At 47.5% G+C, this 20,302-nt stretch overlaps 1 protein-coding gene across 2 annotated transcripts; it reads right to left on the reverse strand.

The window, feature by feature from the left end:
• Positions 1-5,496: 5,496 nt before the first annotated feature.
• On the reverse strand, positions 5,497-15,839 carry cnstb (consortin, connexin sorting protein b). 2 transcript variants are annotated; one of them, XR_008693845.1, is made up of 12 exons: positions 15,229-15,839; positions 13,085-13,567; positions 12,822-12,931; positions 11,587-11,617; positions 10,804-10,890; positions 10,590-10,701; positions 9,958-9,979; positions 9,815-9,875; positions 8,657-8,928; positions 7,700-7,844; positions 6,514-7,596; positions 5,497-6,421 (listed from the first exon to the last, which is right to left on the reverse strand). XR_008693845.1 is itself a non-coding variant. In XM_029142225.3 (11 exons), the coding sequence occupies exons 2-11, from the start codon at positions 13,170-13,172 to the stop codon at positions 7,388-7,390; spliced, it is 1,137 nt and encodes a 378-aa protein (XP_028998058.1). In that variant the 5' UTR covers positions 13,173-13,567; positions 15,229-15,839; the 3' UTR covers positions 5,497-7,387. The 2 variants fall into 2 exon arrangements, 1 of the variants encoding a protein (XP_028998058.1); XM_029142225.3 differs by having other exon boundaries at positions 5,497-7,596.
• Between the last annotated feature and the right edge of the window lie 4,463 nt (positions 15,840-20,302).

A 20,302-nucleotide genomic window follows, 5' to 3' on the forward strand; every position in this document is an offset into this window, starting at 1 on the left:
CTGAATGTACATGACTGTTCCTACTGGTATTTAGATGAAGCTGAGGGTGATGATGCTCCAGTATAAAATAAAAGGGTCGATGCAGCACATGCCGCTGTAGACAGAATGTAACGAGAGACGAGAAAAGATTACCCACCCTGAAATAGTTGCAAAAGCATTTCTCCTAAGCAGACGATATGAATGACTTGACTGAAGGTGGTGGCAAAGAGGCCCAAGATAGGATTTGAAAAACATGTAAAAAGTAGTGCAGAGCTCAAGCGTTCTGAGACTCATAGTGTAGAACACTGAAGGGACGTCTGCATATTCTTTTTAGACTCTGAGTGGACACAATATCACAACAAACAATGACAATCTTTAATGATAAAGAAGTTAACTACAGTATTTAATGCAGTAAATGTAGACTAGACCTAACTAAAATTCAGTACGTTCATGTAATTGAACAAATTTCATCTCATATTGTACATCAGTGAGGTTTGTGTTTGTTGAAACGACACGAGTGAGCAAAGTACCACTGTTCCTTTGACAGTGTTAACTTTATGTTTATTCTATGTGGTTCTCCACATACTGTTAGTTGTTACCACTAATAACTATCATGTAGTAATTAGTCAGTAAACTGAAATTAGTTCATTATAGAGCACAGTGGCATGTACGTGCATAAGTGACCAGTTAACCAATAAATCAGATCATCCATTTGTTGGGTCGGCGTCAGTTATTTGTATCAACATGCACTTTCTCACTTCGTGTCCTTCTGGCTCTGTTCATGTCTTCATGTCCTCCCTCTGCTCCACTCTTCTCACCTTTGATTTCTGCTCTGGAGTCTGTCTGCAGTTTCTCTCTGTGACTCTACATATGTCACTTTATCCGGTCAGCACAAATCCTGCAGCAGCAGCCACCTCCTGCACACACACACACACACACACACACACACACACACACACACACACACACACACACACACACACACACACACACACACACACACACACACACACACACACACACACACACACACACACACACACACACTGCTGTTGTTTGTATTTTAAATTCTCATTCAAAACTAGTGTTTGTGTCTTCAGCTCCTTCTCTCCTCCAATATATAAACAATATATAAACACACAGTGGTCACTGACGCATGTGGGGAGTGAAGGCTGTGGTCTGCTCTACCTGTTTGGCCAAGCGGTACAACGGCGGTCACCTTAATGAAGCACGTGTGACTCTGACAGTGCAACGAGCTCATCAATCACAAAGGAGGAGCGGAGAGGAGCTGGCTGAGGTGAAGGACCCACAATGAATGTCTGCGCAGCCAGAATGGTGGAGTGGAGCTGTGCAGGGGCGGGAAGGGAGGGGAGGGGCAAAGCAAAACCACTGCAATCTCTCCCCCTCTGTCATCCCAGTCCAGTCCCAGGGCTCCACCCTTTCCCGTTTATGAGCCATTTAGTATAGAACTAACCCCACTGGCACTTCAGGCCTGCAGTCACTGCCTCACTGCTCTCACACACACACAGCCAAACCCAGGTTTCTGTGAGCATGATATGTGAGGGAGATGTTTTTATGAGGGTGGTGACAGGAGGAGGAGGAAGGGAAAGAAGGAGAGAGAGAGAGAGAGAGGGAGAGAGAGAGAGAGAGAGAGAGAGAGAGAGAGAGAGAGAGAGAGAGAGACAGTGACTCACTATGGAGAGAAGAAAAAAGAGTTAATAGCTATGAGCTCTCTTTAACCTTGACATCCCCTCAGCAGACTGGAGATGTCTGCTACTAAAGAATCACCTTGCTGTGATCGTGTTCCACTTTTGAAGAAGACCAAGCGCTGCCTCACAATGAAACGCACAAAATGACCTCTGCTGTCACGTCGAGCCGTGTGCTGGAAATGTTTGGGGAAGAATAATGAGCAGACGAAACACTGGCATCTGCTGGTGGGTGTGGGGTTGGTGTGTGTGGCTGCAAAACCGCAGCCTCATTGGCTTCACACGCACACACACTCTCTCACACACACACACACACACACACACACACACACACGCACAGCATGCACAAGCACACAACACAATATTAGTGTACTTTTAAACCTGTTAACTAAAACAATGAGTGACTATAGAGCTTTCTCATGCAATGGTCAGTCCCCAAACATACAGTGGTGCCCCCAAGGGGGGGCAGGGGTGACCATGACCACGTGTCAATTTACAGATGATGAAGAGAAAGTCACACTAATCACAAACAGCTCTAAATAAAACAAATTCTGCAGAATTAAATGATTTCATTAAATCTGTGTTGCTATTTTAATTTAGACTGAGTGAGAATAATAATAAGAAGAAGAATAACTTTTATTTATAAAGCACATAACATTTGTGAGCAAATCTCAAAGTGCTATGAATGCCTACTGGGGACGTTATATGTGTTTTTTTCTAAATATTTTAGAAAAAAACAAAATTGAGATAAAACTGAGACCTAAAACTGAGACCTCCTGTGAATACCAGGTGCTGGGTACTGTTGCCTCACAGCGACCCACAGGGCCTGGGTTCGATTCCTGGGGCGCCTGTGGAGTCTGTGGAGTGTCTGTCCAGGTTCTCTGGCTTCCTGCTTTGGATGTGTGACTGTGTGTGTGAATGTTTGTCTGTCTGTGTGGACTGCGATGGACTGGCGCCCTGTCCAGGATGTACCCTGCTCCGTGTCGTTCTCTCTCTCCATGTCTTCATGTTCTCCCTCTGCTCCACTCTCCTCAGCTATGAGCTTTGCTCTCTGCTCTGGATTCTATCTGTTGTTGGTGTTACAGGTCACTGAGGCCTCCACAGTGTGTCTGTACATTTTCAGCCTTAAAGTCCATCTGTCTATGTCATTGCTCCCTTGATGGAATCATAAAGGGGAGAAGTGCTGAACTGACTGAGGCTAGTGAAAGTATTTGAAAACCAGGGGGTGTACTTCTAGTCTTTGGTGTTTGTCTATGTCCGCACAAATGCATATGTTTGCGTAATAGGGACTTTAGGGAATTCTACCCTAAAAAACAAAAAGATTTGAAGAAACTTGAAATGAACATTTAATTAATAAATGATTGCATTAAAGCACTGTTTAGCAATATTATTTTGATTATTATTTACCATTATTGTTTTGATTTTTATTTAGCAGCACAAACATTAACGTTAACCGAAGGAATCAGGAGGAAACATTTTTCAGCAAGAAATGACCATAGCCAGAAAGCCAATATTGTATTCATGTGATGAACTCTTGTTTCCTTTACATCTTTCATAGGTGAAGGAGACAATATGCAAAAGCTCCTCTTCTTCTAATCGTCTTGATTTTGACTGTACAGGTCACCTGATGCTTTCTTTACTGCCCCCGATGGTTGAACAACATATGGCATCTGCTGACATCAACATTTTTTTTCTGCACATCTTTTGTTCACAGCTGTCGTGGACTATGAAATGTTGGTCTAGGCCTTTTATTAAATTTCTAGGCCTAAATTCTTGAGGGGCATGCAGATGAGCATTTTTACAGGGGATCACAAGCGTGAGAGAAAAAACAGGCTGGTGGAGTAAAAATAGAGAAACAGTCGGAGGAAGACAAAGCTGCGAGGCACAAAAACGGGAGAGCGATGTGGGACGTCAAAGGGAATAACGAGCAGCAGGACAGAAAGTGATGAATCACTGCCGATGACTCATCACATTTCCAGTCCGCCGGTGGATGCTGGTCTAAACAGCATCAGCTCAGTCTTATTGGGGCCTGTGTCTCCGGCTGCGATCAAAGCATCGACAGCTGTGAGATTGGCTGACCCAGTTACAGGTGCAGCAGGTGAAAGAGGAGCTGCTCTTCACAGCCAGCGTGCAAAGATGGAGGCAGTTAAAAGCAGACGGAGGACGCGAGTTCAGGCTGAATATTTTCCCCCGATACAAGATTGTGAACAGATGTTGTGTTGTTGATGGGGCAACTTAATCAGACTCACATGATGAAATCCAGAATCTCAGGATGAAGGATGGTTTAACTACAGTACTTCATCAGTCTGGAGAGAGTCAGTCAGTCCTCACCTTTGACCTCCAGGTCCTGAGGCGCTCTCTTTCGGTGCTGGTCCATACAGTATGGGCCTGTAGCAAGCTTTCCTAACCGACCTCTCTGTGTTTGGCCACATTTCTTTATCTCTCAGTCAAAATCACTGCCTGTCCCCGAGGATGAAGCTCATTCGTGTCCACTAATTGCCTGGTGTGGTCACTGAATCTCTGCTTGCAGCTTCAGCACAGTTTCATTTGAGCTCATCTCATCAATTGCTAGTCCACTAAATCTGCCCGTACACCCCCAGCAGGCCCAGTGTTCCAGTGAAATGTCATTACACTGAATGTAAGTCAGGGTGTGAGACAGTAATAGTGTGCAAATTGCAGCTATCTTGCAGAAACGTGGGACACCAACTGTGCACATTTTTGTTTTTTTTGGCACTGAAACTAAACCCAATAATTTCAAATGAAGGTTTCAATTAGGAAAAGATCAGTAATGATTTCTTAATAATATAATTTGTGACACATAGACTTAAACTAATGAAGTGTAGGTAAATGAGTCACCTTCCTCCCATCCTGATTTATCTCTGCTGGGCCACCATGCCAATAAAAATGTTATTACTCCATCTGAAGTTCCAGCCCGACACTAATTGCTCAGTTATTGCCTCACTCCTTTTTTTACCTTTGGCTCTTCTCACAGCCGCCTGAGGCCAAACAGCTCCTTCAGCTGGCAGAGAAACCCACTGTCTGCAAAGACGCGATCTGAATCTGCCAAGTGGCCAGAGGTCACGGTGTATTACAGTAACTTCTGCCTCTGTGTGGGAAAACATCACCGCCTTGGTTTCCTCCCAAAAAAAGGTTTCATTAAAATATACAAATACCAGATCCAAGTGATCGCAACATGTTCCGCTCCCAGCAGCTGTTTTAATTTGAACGTGAAGAGAATTGTATCAAAAAACAATTAAATGGACAAGCTGAGTTAACTATGCTGACGTTAACCTTTGTGAAGATGAATGCAAAAAGGTTTGTGGCTCTATTGATTCTAATTTAATGTTCGGATGTCTGAGGTCAGATGTCGGGCCACTTGTTATTTATCTCAATTCTGCATGAAGCTATGTTTACTGAAGGTGCTCAGGGTTTTAAGTTACTGTCTTTACACATATAATACAGATATAACTATGAAATATATTCTATTTATTATGTATTATTACTCCAGCTGAAAACGATGTGTTGGAACAAAACAACAATATATTAAGGATATTTTAGAGGTCAAGTGACGTTTACCTTTTCACTTCGTAACCAGCCACAAACCACAACATCTGCTGCCCTGTCAATCAAGTCGAAGTGTCCTGTGGCAGTGACATTTAATCATTTAGAGACAGCAAACACAGAACAACCTGTCAAACACACACAGTCCGCCTGCAGCTCCTTTTAACACCTCTGTTGACGCACGTCTGCTTCTCTCGACCACAATGAACTGTCCTGTTTCCTCCCTGTGGCACAAAAACAAGCAACAGAATAAAGTTTTCAGGGAGTTTTATTGGCTTTTTTTTTTGCATCTTAGTTTGCGGTCCCACCTCTGGGTTCTGGTCACCGATCAAAACAAACAAAATGATGCCGACAAGAACATTCACCTGTATTTATATTAAATTTGAACAGCTGACACCAATAATACAGGCCTGAAGCCAGCAGAGAACATGGTGCAGTGCAGGTGTGGATGCACGCACAGAGATGTGCTGATGTTCAGCATTAGGTCTGTGAAATATGGTAGCATTGTTAAATATCATGTTCAAAATAAGCTTTGAAAAATAATCTAGTTAAGACAGTGATGAATTGTTAATACTTACACTAGCTGCCCCATAAGGCTTTCGCCACCACTGCAGCAGCATGGATGTGAATAATGGTCTGCATTAAGCTGTGGCTCATTCTAAGGTTTACAGTGACACCCTGTGGCGAACATCGGTATTACCACTCTGAAAACTGACTAATCCCTTTGTACAGACTCTGTCATAAACCTCGAGCATGTGCAAAGTCTTAATAAACGTTAAATTAAAACAACACAAGCAAATGTTCTGTATTTAATATTTGCAATCAGTGGTGGACATACATATTAAAACGTGAAGGTGAAGTGAGGGGACGATGACACACAAATAACATTCATCGTTTTAAAGACACATGGAGATCCGGAGGACATTAGAAATCACTAAAAGCATCAATACAGGACAACAGAAAATAGAAACATGCTGATTTTAAATTAAATTCTTACTACGCCAGTCAACTTTGAGCTTGCAGGTGCATTTTATGTTGAGTTACTTGAGCCAGCCAAGAAACACAAATGTTAATCCACAGAGGTCGGCTCCTGGACAAAACAGTGAAAGGCAGCTCAACCTGCGTGGGGACGACGAACGCTCCCAATGCAGATGGAGGAATGTGCTTAAAACCAGCTGTAGGTAAACACATGGACACACAGCAAGTGGGTTTTGTTGCACTTCATAATAACAGGAACAATGCACTTCATCTACATTAAACTACTCACCCAGTCCAGCTTTTCATGGCTTTTGAGTATCTGTAAGTGACCCGATGGAGAGCAGGACCTCAACGCAACATGAAAACACTGAGCACCGGAAGAACTGCATGAGAACTGCCCAGGGACGGTGCCTGAGTTTGTGGAGCGGCTGTTATTGCATTGCATACTGAAAATCATGATGACATCACTCAGACAAGAATAGGGCTAAATCGTGTTCCTGCTAATAATGTAACCACTGGTAATGAGGTAAACACAGTTATAATATATTAGATAAAATTTCATCCTAGTGCATCATCTGTAACCTGCTTTTTAAAATAATAATAATAACAAATGTTGTGCCACATTGTTTATCTGTATATTTATGCTTAGGGGTGAGTGTCAACATGTACACGACCGAACGACACACCTGTGATTCTGAAACCGCTTCTCTCTGTACATATCAAAATCAAAGCCACCAAGACACCACATGAAAAGGAATTTATCCACACCTACGACTGCTACAACTGTGAGGAGAAAACAGCTACACAGACGTCTTCTGGTCAGATCTTACTTTGGCTGGAAGCTGTAAGATATGAGTTGAAGTTTAAAACATCCAGTGGCAAAAAAGAGTCTTGTTGTTGTTTGTTGTCACACGACATGCACACATCCTGGTGTTTTTCACATGTTGCTCAGTTACTGGTACATAATACATATAAGTCCATATGATTGAGCGAGCCTGTTATTATTAGCATCAAACCATGGGATTCTGTAGATGAAAACCCAAACGTTGCACACTCCATACGGCAGCATTGTTTTTTTTCGGATTGTCTGTTGGTCCCATGCTCCTCCATCCTTGATCTGTATTTCACACCGGCCACTGAAGCAGCCCGTCGGGTCCGTGGTTCTAGGTCCGAAAGGGCAGGAAGTGCCAGAGCCCCTCGCAGAACCTCCGCACGTTCACCACGTAGAAGTCCACGTTGTGAGTGAAGTCGGTGCAGATGTTGGAGTACGTGCCCACCAGGGTGCAGTAGAGAGCGGTCCCGCCTATGCTGATCACCACGGTAACCAGACACAGCAGCAGCAAGATCAGGCAGGAGCCTCCAACCACCTCATCTATGAATGAGCCAGAAAGCAAAGCTGTGATTTACTCATGTACCGCATCAACACATTCTGACACACCTGTCATGAACGTTTTTTGGGTCAAGCCGCACTCTACCTGGTTCAACGCCGTCCTCTGGTTCACTGAAGCGGACCCTGCGCTTGGAGTTTGGTTTGGTAACAACAGCGCTGGGCGGAGGCAAACCATCCAGCGACGCTCTCCTCCTCTTCAGGATGGAGACCAGACCATCTGGGGAGGAATTCTGAAGATAGAGACAAGGATCCCAGTGTAAAGTTGGCAGCTGTTCGAAATTCTTTCCGGGACCACGTCATTTGTTTTTAGCTGTAAATGCAAAATAATTCTGTGTGATATTCAATATTATGTGTTTTTTAGGTCCATTAGTCTTCAGACGATGTGCAGTTTGTGATAAATTAGAAGCTTAGTTGACGCCAGTAAACAGAGCCGAAGGAATGATTTATACTGTAAACATTAAATTTTGTTTAAGTTTTAAGTTAAGTTTTGTTTAAACTGCAGCTACACTACGCGGTCAACAGACATTAGCAAGCCAGTAAATCCTGGCATCTTAGGACACGTGCTGCTGTAATAAAACCCTTTTGATGACATGTAAAAGTTATTTATTCAGCCAGGTTAAAGGCTCAGAGCATAAAAGATTCAGAATAGAAGATTTACAGTTACTTACTACATAAAGTCCAAGACCAAAATCCTTCATATATGTCTTTACTTTCAAGTTTAGATATAGTTGAGTTTTCGCTACAGCTTTTGCTATTTGTTTTGCAAATTATTTAAATATTTGAATCGAAGTATGGCACCGATTTACCCCCCTACTCCCCAACCCCTTCCAGCCCCTCGGAGCCTTGGCTCAGTCGTGTAGCATTTTTGGCATGGTAGACATCCCAAGAGTGAGGCCACACCATGGGTGGAGGGTTTCGCAAGTAGAGAACCGGTGATGACCTCACCAAGGAACTCTTGGTGCGGGCGTTCCTCAATGATAATAGTGAATGATAATAATAAGGAAGAGAGGCTCCAGAGAAGCAGCAGAAGGTGTGGACCTACCCCCTCTGTGCTGGACAGCTTGGCCAGGTCTTTGTCTGAAGCCTGTGGCACTCCTGTCGGCCATTCAACCTTCACCTCCTCCTCTTCTGGTGTCTCCTCACGCGGCTCTTCCTCCTCGACTTCCTGTCCTTCCTCATATGTCTCCTCTTCTTCTTCTTCTTCATCGTCCTCCTCAGTCCCCTCTTGACTCTCTGTCTTTAGTGACAGTTCAGATTGTGGGTTTGGGCTTTGCTCTTGTTCTTCATCCAGGTGGGACGTTTCAGGCTTGTTGACTACAGTGTAAAAAGCAAAATTAGTGGTGGCTGATTTATACACAGGGTATATGTCTCCTTCTCCATTCCTTTTATTAGTGTGTGGCAGCAATATCCTCAAATCACCGCTGGTGAGATCTACATCCAAAAACTGTAACTCGTGATGTAACAAAAGTCCAAACTGTCAAAGCGGATGTTCTTGCATGCTCTGGCTGCCTTACTGAGGTCTGCTGAGACGCAGTGTGACTCTATGCACAACTGTAGCACAGCACACCCTCAAACTAAATCCTGGGAATCAACTGATACCAAGCTTAGGGTCCAAGAACAATGTTTTCCATATGAAAAATTTACAAAAATCATCAACCCAAGCTTTACTTTACTTTTACTTGGGTTTTTTTTTTTGCTTTGCTACGAGCCTATGCACCAAAACTGGGCTGTCAAGGGTTAAGAAACAGAGAAACACGGCCACACCTCTGCACAATACTCCAGCAACTATTTTCAGGCTTTGCTGTTGCTGCCTCATGTCTGAAGGGGGAATGTGGACAAAGTTGACAGAGATTTGTGGACAGCTTTGTTTTAAAAAGCAGGATAAATACGCTTTAGAAGCTCTATGCTTCATGTTATCCAGCAAGATTGTGGTGGTGAATGCTCATTTTAGGAGTGGCTACTGAGCAAAAGCAAATAATAGCAAATTAGTTCGATTTAAACAGCTGCTTTGGTGTTTATGCATTATTAGTTGCACCAGAAGGAAAATCGATCTTAAGCATGAAGCCTGCTTATACAGTATGTCTATGTCCTAGTGGAGTCGGCTTGAATCTATATATGTGTTTACATCTACCTTGACTATTTGTCTTGTTTATTCACTTGGTTCTGCGTGAAGACAGACACACTCTATATAAATGTTTACCTTTATCGCGACAGGAGGGAAGCGCCTGGTTCATGCGCTGTGTGTCATTCTGAGTCGAGCTCTGCACGTGCCATAAAACACACACGACATCATACAGTATACAGTTATGACACACACACAGTCGCATTAGTCGCACACCTTACCTGCGTCGCACTGATGGATGGTCTGAGAAGGACGCGCAGAGGAAGAACAGAGGGAGAGGAGGTTGAGAAAAGGTTCACATGTGAAGACAGTATATTGTTTGTGCCTTTGCAGCAGAAGCTGACATCTGTTTTCCAGCCAAATTCAAATCCAGCTGTGAGGCGCAATATATGCAGGCAGAGTCAAAGCATAGGTGGGACACAGCTGTGACCTGCAGCATCTGAGTCTGGATGAAATCACTACCCTGCAGAGTTGGTTTCTGCCCTGTTAGAAATATAGATTTTTACCAAGCATTTCCATGTGTCTCTGTATCATGCATTATTGATGCAGTGGGTTAGACTGCGACTCCTTAGAGTGTCTGCATACAAATAGTTCGACCTGTAAAAAACTCTGGCATAACAGGGCTGTTGCTGTGTTTGCTCTAAAGTGAATACATCTACTGTAGGTTTAAAATCAAAAGAAAAAGGATCTGTTGTATCAGACGATCCAGAGGAGTGAACTATTCAACATGACAGTTTATGACATCATCAATAGAGACATTAGGACAGTTCTGTGTCTCACGCTGACATTGTGCTGATTCTTGGCCCATAAGGCCCACTTTATTTTGATCTCTGTCGGTGCAGAGTTCATGTACCTGAGGTGTGTCCTGCAGATCTGGCTCAGAGTCTCCATGTGTTTCTGACCGACGGCGTCTGTTTCATCCTGCGCACCGCTCTCCGTGTTCTTCCTCTCCCTCCACTGGCTTTCTGAAAGCACACGTGAACATCACTACGCCGATACCAATTCGCCCTTTCGCACGCTGCACCACGTCGATGTTTGTGATCGGCGATGAGGCGAAGGTGCAGCACCCCAGTTCTCCTGCAGGGCAGCGAGGTTGCAGAGGAGGCGCTGGTGGTAGAGCTTCTCCAGCTGTAGGAACTGAATGGCACTCTCATCTGGTAGCATTAGCAGTTAAAGAAGCAACCAGCATGTAACATGTGAAGCGGTTGCATGCTTTTTGTGAAGCTGGGAAGGATTGGTTGAGACTGAGCCACGCAGGTTTAAGCAATAATAGTAAAAAAAAAAAAAAAAAAAAAAAGAATTAAATCTGTAATTCACCTAAATAAAGCTAAACAGCATTAGCTGAAAGGTTAAACAAATATTTCGGGGTTAAGTTCGGGTTGTGACATATTGTTACGTAACTGGTGTTGCTGTGTCTTTCCAGTCAACAGCTCTCGCTCCAACACCGTGTGCAAAGTATTGGCTGCTGCACGTTTCCCGTTCACGCCCATCCATACAGACCCCCCCCCCCCCCCCCCCCCCCCACGACCCCTCCCCACCACCCCACCGTCTCCCAGTTCCATTTCCCTCCTACACGTACAGGCGTCCGACGGCTGTTGCCGGGGCAACGACACAAACACGGCCCGGGGAAATAGCGCTGCGAAGCCATCGGGGCTTTGAGCCAACGCTTGGGGAACACCCGAGCGAAAAAACAGTAAACAACAATAGCGGAGACTCCGTTGCAGCTGGAAAATACTAGCGACTGGAGGTAGAGCAGTCTTCCACCGGACGAGGGATCAATGTGTGTGAATGTGTGAGCATTTTGGGCATCAACACAGGGACACGAGGTCTCTGTGCACTTGAAAGGATACATTCCTCCTTGACTGAGTAGGCCTGGGCAATCTGCACAAACAAAAAAACACATCAGACATGACACCCAGAGACTTAGAATGTGACCGCCTTCACCCACTGTGTGAAAAATCAAAGCACACCGAGCTCTTAAACACTTAATAAGCCGCTCAGGCGAGTGGAGAAGTCGCTGTCTGACATTCAGCGAATTTCTTGTGTTTTCAACAGTCACAAAGTCACATGCTAATACTTATGAACTGGATGAAAAGGACTCCGCTGACTTTTTCCCATAGAGCCACTGGCTCCTCTCTAGGATCAATCATAGCTGCTTTAATAAATCTTAAATAAGAGTCTCAGGTTAATTTGGCTCAGCCCCTAAACTTTGCTTTGTAAACAGATGGGTCAATTATCTATATAAAGACATGAAGCAGCTATTTGAATGAAAAAAATTGCTTCTGTAAAGTATGTGAATAGTAACATGTATAGATTAAACTATAAAATTATCCTAACATTGGGCTAAATGACGCTGCTTGTACAGTAGCACATTACCTGGACAATCTCAAAATACTGATGATCCAGTAAAATAGTGTAAGTAATAGGGTTAACTTTAAACAGAGGCTCTTCCATAGGGCTGCGTGTTCCTTGCGTGCCTATACAGTAAAGCAGTAACATTTAGGTTTCGTGCATTTCTGTTTCTGAAGTTGTGTTTCTGCATATTCTATATTCTGCATGTATCATGCATACCATACAACATGAGGATGTAATTTGCAAACAATATTCATGTTGGTTCTTAAAATAAAATGTAATGTACAATAACTGCTTTGTCTGAGGGGGTTGATTGTTTAGTCAGTTACAAGCTTGTCAAGGCCCTGGAACAGCTGAGACAGATGAATCCCATCACACTGTTGCACCACCCCCCACCATGAAACCACGTTCCAGAGACCAAACATGAGTATATTTATCACACCTGCAATTAACATGTCTGTGTGAATGCTGTAATTGTTATCTGAGGCTGGGGAGGAACAAAGGAGCAGAGGGGGCACCAGCTCAAATTCATGCACCTGCACATTACGGCGGTTGCATAAATGTTCTGTTCTGCTCCAGTAACCGCTGCCGATGCCTTCGTGAGGCAGCGCGTTTCAAGACAACAGATGAGATTATCAGGCAGCTGAGCTCAACTTTTCCTGTTTTTATATAATATATATGACTGCGGACTCTCTCTAGAGTAAACAGGAATCACACACACACACACACACACCTGGTGCAGGGAGTGTGGCAGCATTGTGTAGTCATTCTCTTCTCCTAGGGACTGCAGGGAAGCCAGCAGCTCCGGGCTGAAGCCCAGGGATCCATCTCTGAAGACACTTCCTAAAACATATTACACACGTGCTTCACTAGTTCTCCGTTCTGTAACTTGCAAATCCGTGGGACAGATTTAAATTGCAGCTTTCGTTGTGGTATTAAAAGTAGCATCGGCATATACCGCGGCACAAACAAGCAAAACAAAGAAAAGTACTTTACCTACGGGACTGTCGGTAGCTTCCGCTTCTTCATCCTGTGAATGTCCTGTGTTAGGACCTTTGGGCAGACCTGTGTTCTTGTTACCCATCACCTTTGTCCTCTCCACAACCACCTTGCCTCTTAGATCCTCCAATGGTCTGTTGCTGTGTCTCTTTTCGATAATAATGAGGTAATATTATATCTATTGTTGCACACAAATTACCTGAGAACGTTTGTGTTGCTTCAGGATTCAACGGGTGCAGAATGAGGTCTCGGCAGGTTTAGTTTGTGACCCCTATTAACAGAACATGTGATTTAATCCTCTTTTGGGACTCCTGGGTGGGCAAGAACAGAGGACTGGAAGCCAATGAAGGCCCGGGCTGTGGAGGAAGTTGTTCCCACTTCTGGCTGATTTCCTCTCCTCCTCTGTAACGCTTACTGCCTTTTCTTCTTCTCTACTTCACAAACAATTCAGTGTCGCTTCCTTCCCTTGTCCCCAGCAGGCTGTCCAAAAACATAGTACATTTTAAAAAGAGACCCTAACGTGTGGCTCATGCATTCAGAATGTTCCAACGAGGAGAGAACACAATAAGAAACAAGCTGAACGAAGGAGAAGCATTGCTGGTAAAATGTCAGTTATGTCAATGGATGAATGGGTTGTCTTTGTGTCCAAACCACGGCTGCCCATTGAGGCACAGCAAACTGCTGCATTGTGAAAAACTCTAATCCATGTGCTGCCTTTAGGTCTATATCTGTATCTAAACTACATTTAATCACGAACGTAGGCAAAGCTAGTGCTATTTTATACAAATGGGTCGCTAAGTGGTAGCGGTTAGTGGGAAAAAGCTGACGTGATCTCGATTAATATACTTCTGCCTCACAGAACCGACATTTCAGCCTGAGTGGTCTGAGGACATGAAAGCAGTGTGAGACACAGCATGGTAGCGAGTCATGTGAACGCGGTGAATTCTGAAACATGGAATGTGACACAAAGTACAAATGCTGGGAGCAGGGACTGACTCATACGGCCGCGTACTGTAGACGTAAAATAAGAATGAAGTAGGGGAGACTGTATGTGTTCTGTGAGAAAATGCTGAGAAATTTAGTTGGAAATAACTAGGTCAAAAACCAGTGGGATCGCATTAAAATAAAAGCTAGCGCTATAACATTATGTTCTACACACATTAAAACACAATAAAACAAAATGTGTGAGACAGTTTGCCCCTCCGGCCTGCAGGGGGTGCTGCTGAGTTTATTATCACATTAGCAAACCAATACAATAACAGGCAAGTCTCATATTTTATATAGTCGCTATTAAATTTCACATAATAAAATGTGGTAACTCAGCTTTTATAAAACACATTTGTCTTATATGAATTCGGAGTCACAACACAGACACAGCTACTCAAAGCTGCCTCTTAAACTAACACACTGAGTTGAGGAGTGGAATCATACTTTGGGAACTGAAATTCATTAAATTAATAGTTCAATCACTCCCACTCACTATCATACCACTTATTCCTTACAAAAGTGTGGTATAATGACAAAATGTTGGCAATACATCACAGATAATATAGTATTAAATTTAAATATCATCCAGCCATTTTTGAACAATTATCCAGAAATATTGCATTGTGCAAACATGTTATCTTATCATTAGGGGAAAAACACTGCTCCCAACTAGGAGTCCCAACTATAATCTTTATCTAATAACTTCATGTTCACAATGTTTAGTTTGGTTTTCTTGCCTGTTTCTCTTGTTATTTAAATAAGTGGCCTTTGGCGCGCGCGCGCGGGCGTGTGCGCGTGTCCCTCCAAAAGTGAACACGTGCGTCGGGGCTGCAGCTGGCGCTCGCGTGCACCGCGGCACCTCGCGCGCTACTAAAAACCCTTTCACTGCTCACGTGCACTTTGAAAATCATAGCTGCGCGTGACATTATTAAGACGAAGACGGGGCGCCGCAGACGCCGCACCATCCCAGATACAGTAGCGCGCGCTGAAGTAAGCCATAGTTTCATCTTATCGTTATACCGTGTGCATTACGCTTAATATTTCCAGTTTTTACTATGAAATGCGGCGCGGGCCTGTCATAGTTAGCGGTGAGGAATGAAACAGCCCGTGCAGGGAACACACGCAAACAGGACAGTGGATGGAGAGATACTCACGGCTGGATGGTGCCTCACAGTTTCTCGTCTGAACATACGCCCTGAATCGGCGTCAGGATGTTTTGGGGTTATTTTTCCTCTCGCTCCTCGTCAGACCCGCATCTGGATCCAGATGCGCCTCAGTCTGTCATCTGCCCGTCTCTTAGGATAGCTCATGCTTCTTGTTTACGGCCCAATCCGGGGATTTTTCTCCGCTTCTCGTTTCATGATCTGATGGGCTATTCCTGCATAGTACGCTTTTTTTTATTTATTATGAGGCCGAGGCTGCCATCTTCCGGCAGATGTGTCGCACTGGCTCCCGTCTCCGCGTTAGTGGTTATGTAACAGCAGAGGAGGCGGTCGTACGGTGGGGTGTTAAGACGGTAAACCGGATTACAAGGAGGGATAATGAAACGTACACACTGGCTGCGTTGGGTGGCTTTTACATAACAGATGTCATTTTTAGATGTCATCTTGACTAATAGGGTCCTCGGATTCTTTTTCCCTTCTTTCATTGTAGTGAAAACTTGTATCACATACGGACTTCAGAGCCGCCAGTGAATTTGTAGAACATGAAATCAGGCTAAGGAATCAGGAAATGGAGCAGAAAGAGAGGAAGTGCGAAGTCAGGCAAGGAAGAGTGTGTGTGTGTGTGTGTGTGTGTGTGTGTGTGTGTGTGTGTGTGTGTGTGTGTGTGTGTGTGTGTGTGTGTGTGTGTGTGTGTGTGTGTGTGTGTGTGTGTGTCCTTTTCCCCTTTTCCATCTCTATAATAATTAAACTTTATAACTGGGCCGTTTCATGGGCTGCATTATTGCAGCACACTACCACAGGAGACATTACCGCCTCTTCACTTGCACACACATAGATGCACAGATCAAACTGAAATTATGTACAGATCCACAAATCCAATGAGAGCGTGGGCAGTACTGAGGTTTATCAGACTCAAAATTGAAATCGTAATACATTTGTCAATTGGCAAATTCAATATGCAATATCGTTGTTCAATTTGAAAATGCATTTTACATTTTACAATTCAATAAGAATAGGAATAAGAAAACCTTTAATAATCCCACAATGGGGAAATTTCGTCTCACAAAGAGCACAAGCTCTGAGTTGGCACAGTATGACACTATACAGAGTGAGTTTGGAGTCATAGGTAGGGTTATTGTATGTTGTAAAAAATATATTAAATTAATACTTAATCAATTGCATTTCATTGTGTTGTGTTTAGGGGTGTCTTTATTCAAATGAACAGCCGTTATGTATTGCATGGTCTGTAAACATTTTCAAAATTAGAAAACGATCAAGCAAATTGTGTCAGGGACTCGGGCAGGCAGACGGCGAACCCACATGCACAGCACGGAGGCGATATTATAATCCACAAAAGGTTTATTCTTAAAGGCACGGTCAGACGGTCCAGGTCATACACGAAAAGGCTCGGCGAAGGTACAGACAGGGAACAGGCAAAAACTCACGGTAAGTAGACAATCCAGGGTCGGGCAGGATACATGATACAGACAGGAACAGGACACGGGAAACACGAACACTCAGGGAACTCAACTCATCAAACACGAACACTCAGGGAACTCGAATACGACAATCTGGCAGGGAACTAAGGACACAGGTGGTGGTTAAATACACAGTGACTTGATGACTAACAGAGTGCAGGTGTGGGTAATGAGCAGGGACAGCTGTGACAAGACAAGAAACCGGAAGTAAAGCTAGAACACAAAACAGAGACCGGGAGACTACCAAAATAAAACAGGAAACGGAAACTGGAACCAAAATAAGACAAGCAGGACATGACGTGAAAACAGGGAACAACTAGAAACAAAGACACGGATCATGACAGTACCCCCCCCCCTATGGCGCCTTCCACGGCGCCTACGGAAGCCTCCCCCCCCCCAAACCAGGGCGGGCGGAGGGTGGTCCCAGGCGGAGGGACCGAATCCCTACCCCTCAAGGTACATGAGCAGGGTGGGTGGAGGGAGGACCGGAGGAGGGCCAAAACAAGAGTCCACACGAAAACCTCAAAGTCCATGAACAGGAAAATAAAAAAAGTCCAGGGATTCCCTCACGGAGGGTGATGGCGTGGCGAGACCCTGCCCAGCAGCCGCTGAGCCAGGATGGCACTCTTAGTGCCCTTGAGCTGGGACGATGTCCCCGGGGACCACCCCGCATGGCAGCGTCCTCCAGGCGGACGCTGATCCCGGCGGTTGAGGAGTCGAGGCGGACGGCGCCGCAGGAGGCAGCGCCAACCCAGCAGCAGGATGCGCCGAGGGCGAGGCCACCAGTCCGGCAAGCAAAGGCAGAGAGACGAGGCAGGAACCAGCGGCGTCCTCCTTGGACCACCGCGACGAGAGACGTGAACCAGCGGCGTCCTCCTTGGACCACCGCGACGAGAGGCAGGAACCGAAGCAGATGCGGCCGGAGCCGGACCGCCAGGGACCGATGCAGATGCGACCGGAGCCGGGCGCAGGAACCGATGCAGATGCGGCCGGAGCCGGGACGGGGAGCGACCCCTCCTGGAGGTCGGCGGGAGCTACGGCGGGAGCGACCCCCTCCTGGAGGTCGGCAAGGAACTACGACGGGAGCGACCCCCTCCTGGAGGTCGGCAGGAACTACGACGGGAGCGACCCCCTCCTGGAGGTCGGCAGGAACTACGACGGGATGCGACCCCCTCCTGGAGGTCGGCAGGAAACTACGACGGGAGCGACCCCCTCCTGGAGGTCGGCAGGAAACTACGACGGGAGCGACCCCCTCCTGGAGGTCGGCAGGAACTACGACGGGAGCGACCCCCTCCTGGAGGTCGGCAGGAACTACGGGCGGGAAGGCGACCCCCTCCTGGAGGTCGGCAGGAACTACGACGGGAGCGACCCCCTCCTGGAGGTCGGCAGGAACTACGGCGGGAGCGACCCCCTCCTGGAGGTCGGCAGGAACTACGGCGGGAGCGACCCCCTCCTGGAGGTCGGCAAGAACTACGACGGGAGCGACCCCCTCCTGGAGGTCGGCAAGAACTACGACGGGCGCGACCCCCTCCTGGGGGTCTGCCGGGACTGCGGCGGGCGCGACCCCCTCCTGGGGGTCCGCCGGGACTGCGGCTGGCGCGACCTCCTCCTGGAGGTGCGCCGGGACTGCGGCTGGCGCGACCTCCTCCTGGAGGTGCGCAGGAACTGCGGCTGGCGCAACCTCCTCCTGGAGGTGCGCAGGAACTGCGGCTGGCGCAACCTCCTCCTGGAGGTGCGCAGGAACTGCGGCTGGCGCAACCTCCTCCTGGAGGTGCGCAGGAACTGCGGCTGGCGCAACCTCCTCCTGGAGGTGCGCAGGAACTGCGGCTGGCGCAACCTCCTCCTGGAGGTGCGCAGGAACTGCGACTGGCGCAACCTCCTCCTGGAGGTGCGCAGGAACTGCGACTGGCGCAACCTCCTCCTGGAGGTGCGCAGGAACTGCGACTGGCGCGACCTCCTCCTGGAGGTGCCGCAGGAAACTGCGACTGGCGCGACCCTCCTCCTGGAGGTGCGCAGGAACTGCGGGACTGGCGCGACCTCCTCCTGGAGGTGCGCAGGAACTGCGACTGGCGCGACCTCCTCCTGGAGGTGCGCAGGAACTGCGGCTAGCGCGACCTCTCCTGGAGGTGCGCAGGAACCGCGGCTAGCGCGACCTCCTCCTGGAGGTGCGCAGGAACTGCGGCTGGCGCGACCTCCTCCTGGAGGTGCGCAGGAACTGCGGCTAGCGCGACCTCCTCCTGGAGGTGCGCAGGAACTGCGGCTAGCGCGACCTCCTCCTGGAGGTGCGCAGGAACTGCGGCTAGCGCGACCTCCTCCTGGAGGTGCGCAGGAACTGCGGCTAGCGCGACCTCCTCCTGGAGGTGCGCAGGAACTGCGACTGGCGCGACCTCCTCCTGGAGGTGCGCAGGAACTGCGACTGGCGCGACCTCCTCCTGGAGGTGCGCAGGAACTACGGCTAGCGCGACCTCCTCCTGGGGACCGGCGGGCGCTGCGGCTCCACGGGTGACGGGGACTGGAACGACCGCTACAGGGCCGACAGGAACGGGGACTGGAACGACCGCTACAGGGTCGACAGGAACGGGGACTGGAACGACCGCTACAGGGTCGACAGGAACGGGGACTGGAACGACCGCTACAGGGCCGACAGGAACGGGGACTGGAACGACCGCTACAGGGCCGACAGGAACGGGGACTGGAACGACCGCTACAGGGTCGACAGGAACGGGGACTGGAACGACCGCTACAGGGTCGACAGGAACGGGGACTGGAACGACCGCTACAGGGTCGACAGGAACGGGACTGGAACGACCGCTACAGGGTCGACAGGAACGGGGTCAGAGACAGGGGTGACCTCTACTTGGCCTACGGGAACGCCCTCTACTTGGCCTACGGGAACGCCCTCTACTCGGCCTACGGGAACGCCCTCTACTCGGCCTACGGGAACGCCCTCTACTCGGCCTACGGGAACGACCTCAATTTGGTCGGCAGGGACAGGGACTGGAACGACCTCAACTTGGTCGGCAGGGACAGGAACTGGAACGACCTCAACATGGCCGACAGGGACTGGAACGACCTCGACATGGCCGACAGGAACTGGAACGACCTCGACATGGCCGACAGGAACTGGAACGACCTCGACATGGCCGACAGGAACTGGAACGACCTCGACATGGCCGACAGGAAACTGGAACGACCTCGACATGGCCGACAGGAACTGGAACGACCTCAACATGGCCGACAGGAAACTGGAACGACCTCAACATGGCCGACAGGAACTGGAACGACCTCAACATGGCCGACAGGAACTGGAACGACCCTCAACATGGCCGACTGGACTGGGAACGACCTCAACATGGCCGACTGGAACTGGAACGACCTCAACATGGCCGACTGGAACTGGAACGACCTCAACATGGCCGACAGGGACAGGAACGACCTTTAACGGATCGACAGGAACTGGAACGACCGCAACATGGCCGACAGGGACTGGAACGGCCTCTACTTGGCCGACAGGAACTAGAACGGCGTCCTCCTCTGAGGAGCCGACAGGAACTGGAACTAGAACGGCCTCAATATGGCCGACGGGA

Source organism: Betta splendens, chromosome 24 (assembly GCF_900634795.4).
Source record: "Betta splendens chromosome 24, fBetSpl5.4, whole genome shotgun sequence".
Classification (NCBI taxonomy): Eukaryota; Metazoa; Chordata; class Actinopteri; order Anabantiformes; family Osphronemidae; genus Betta; species Betta splendens.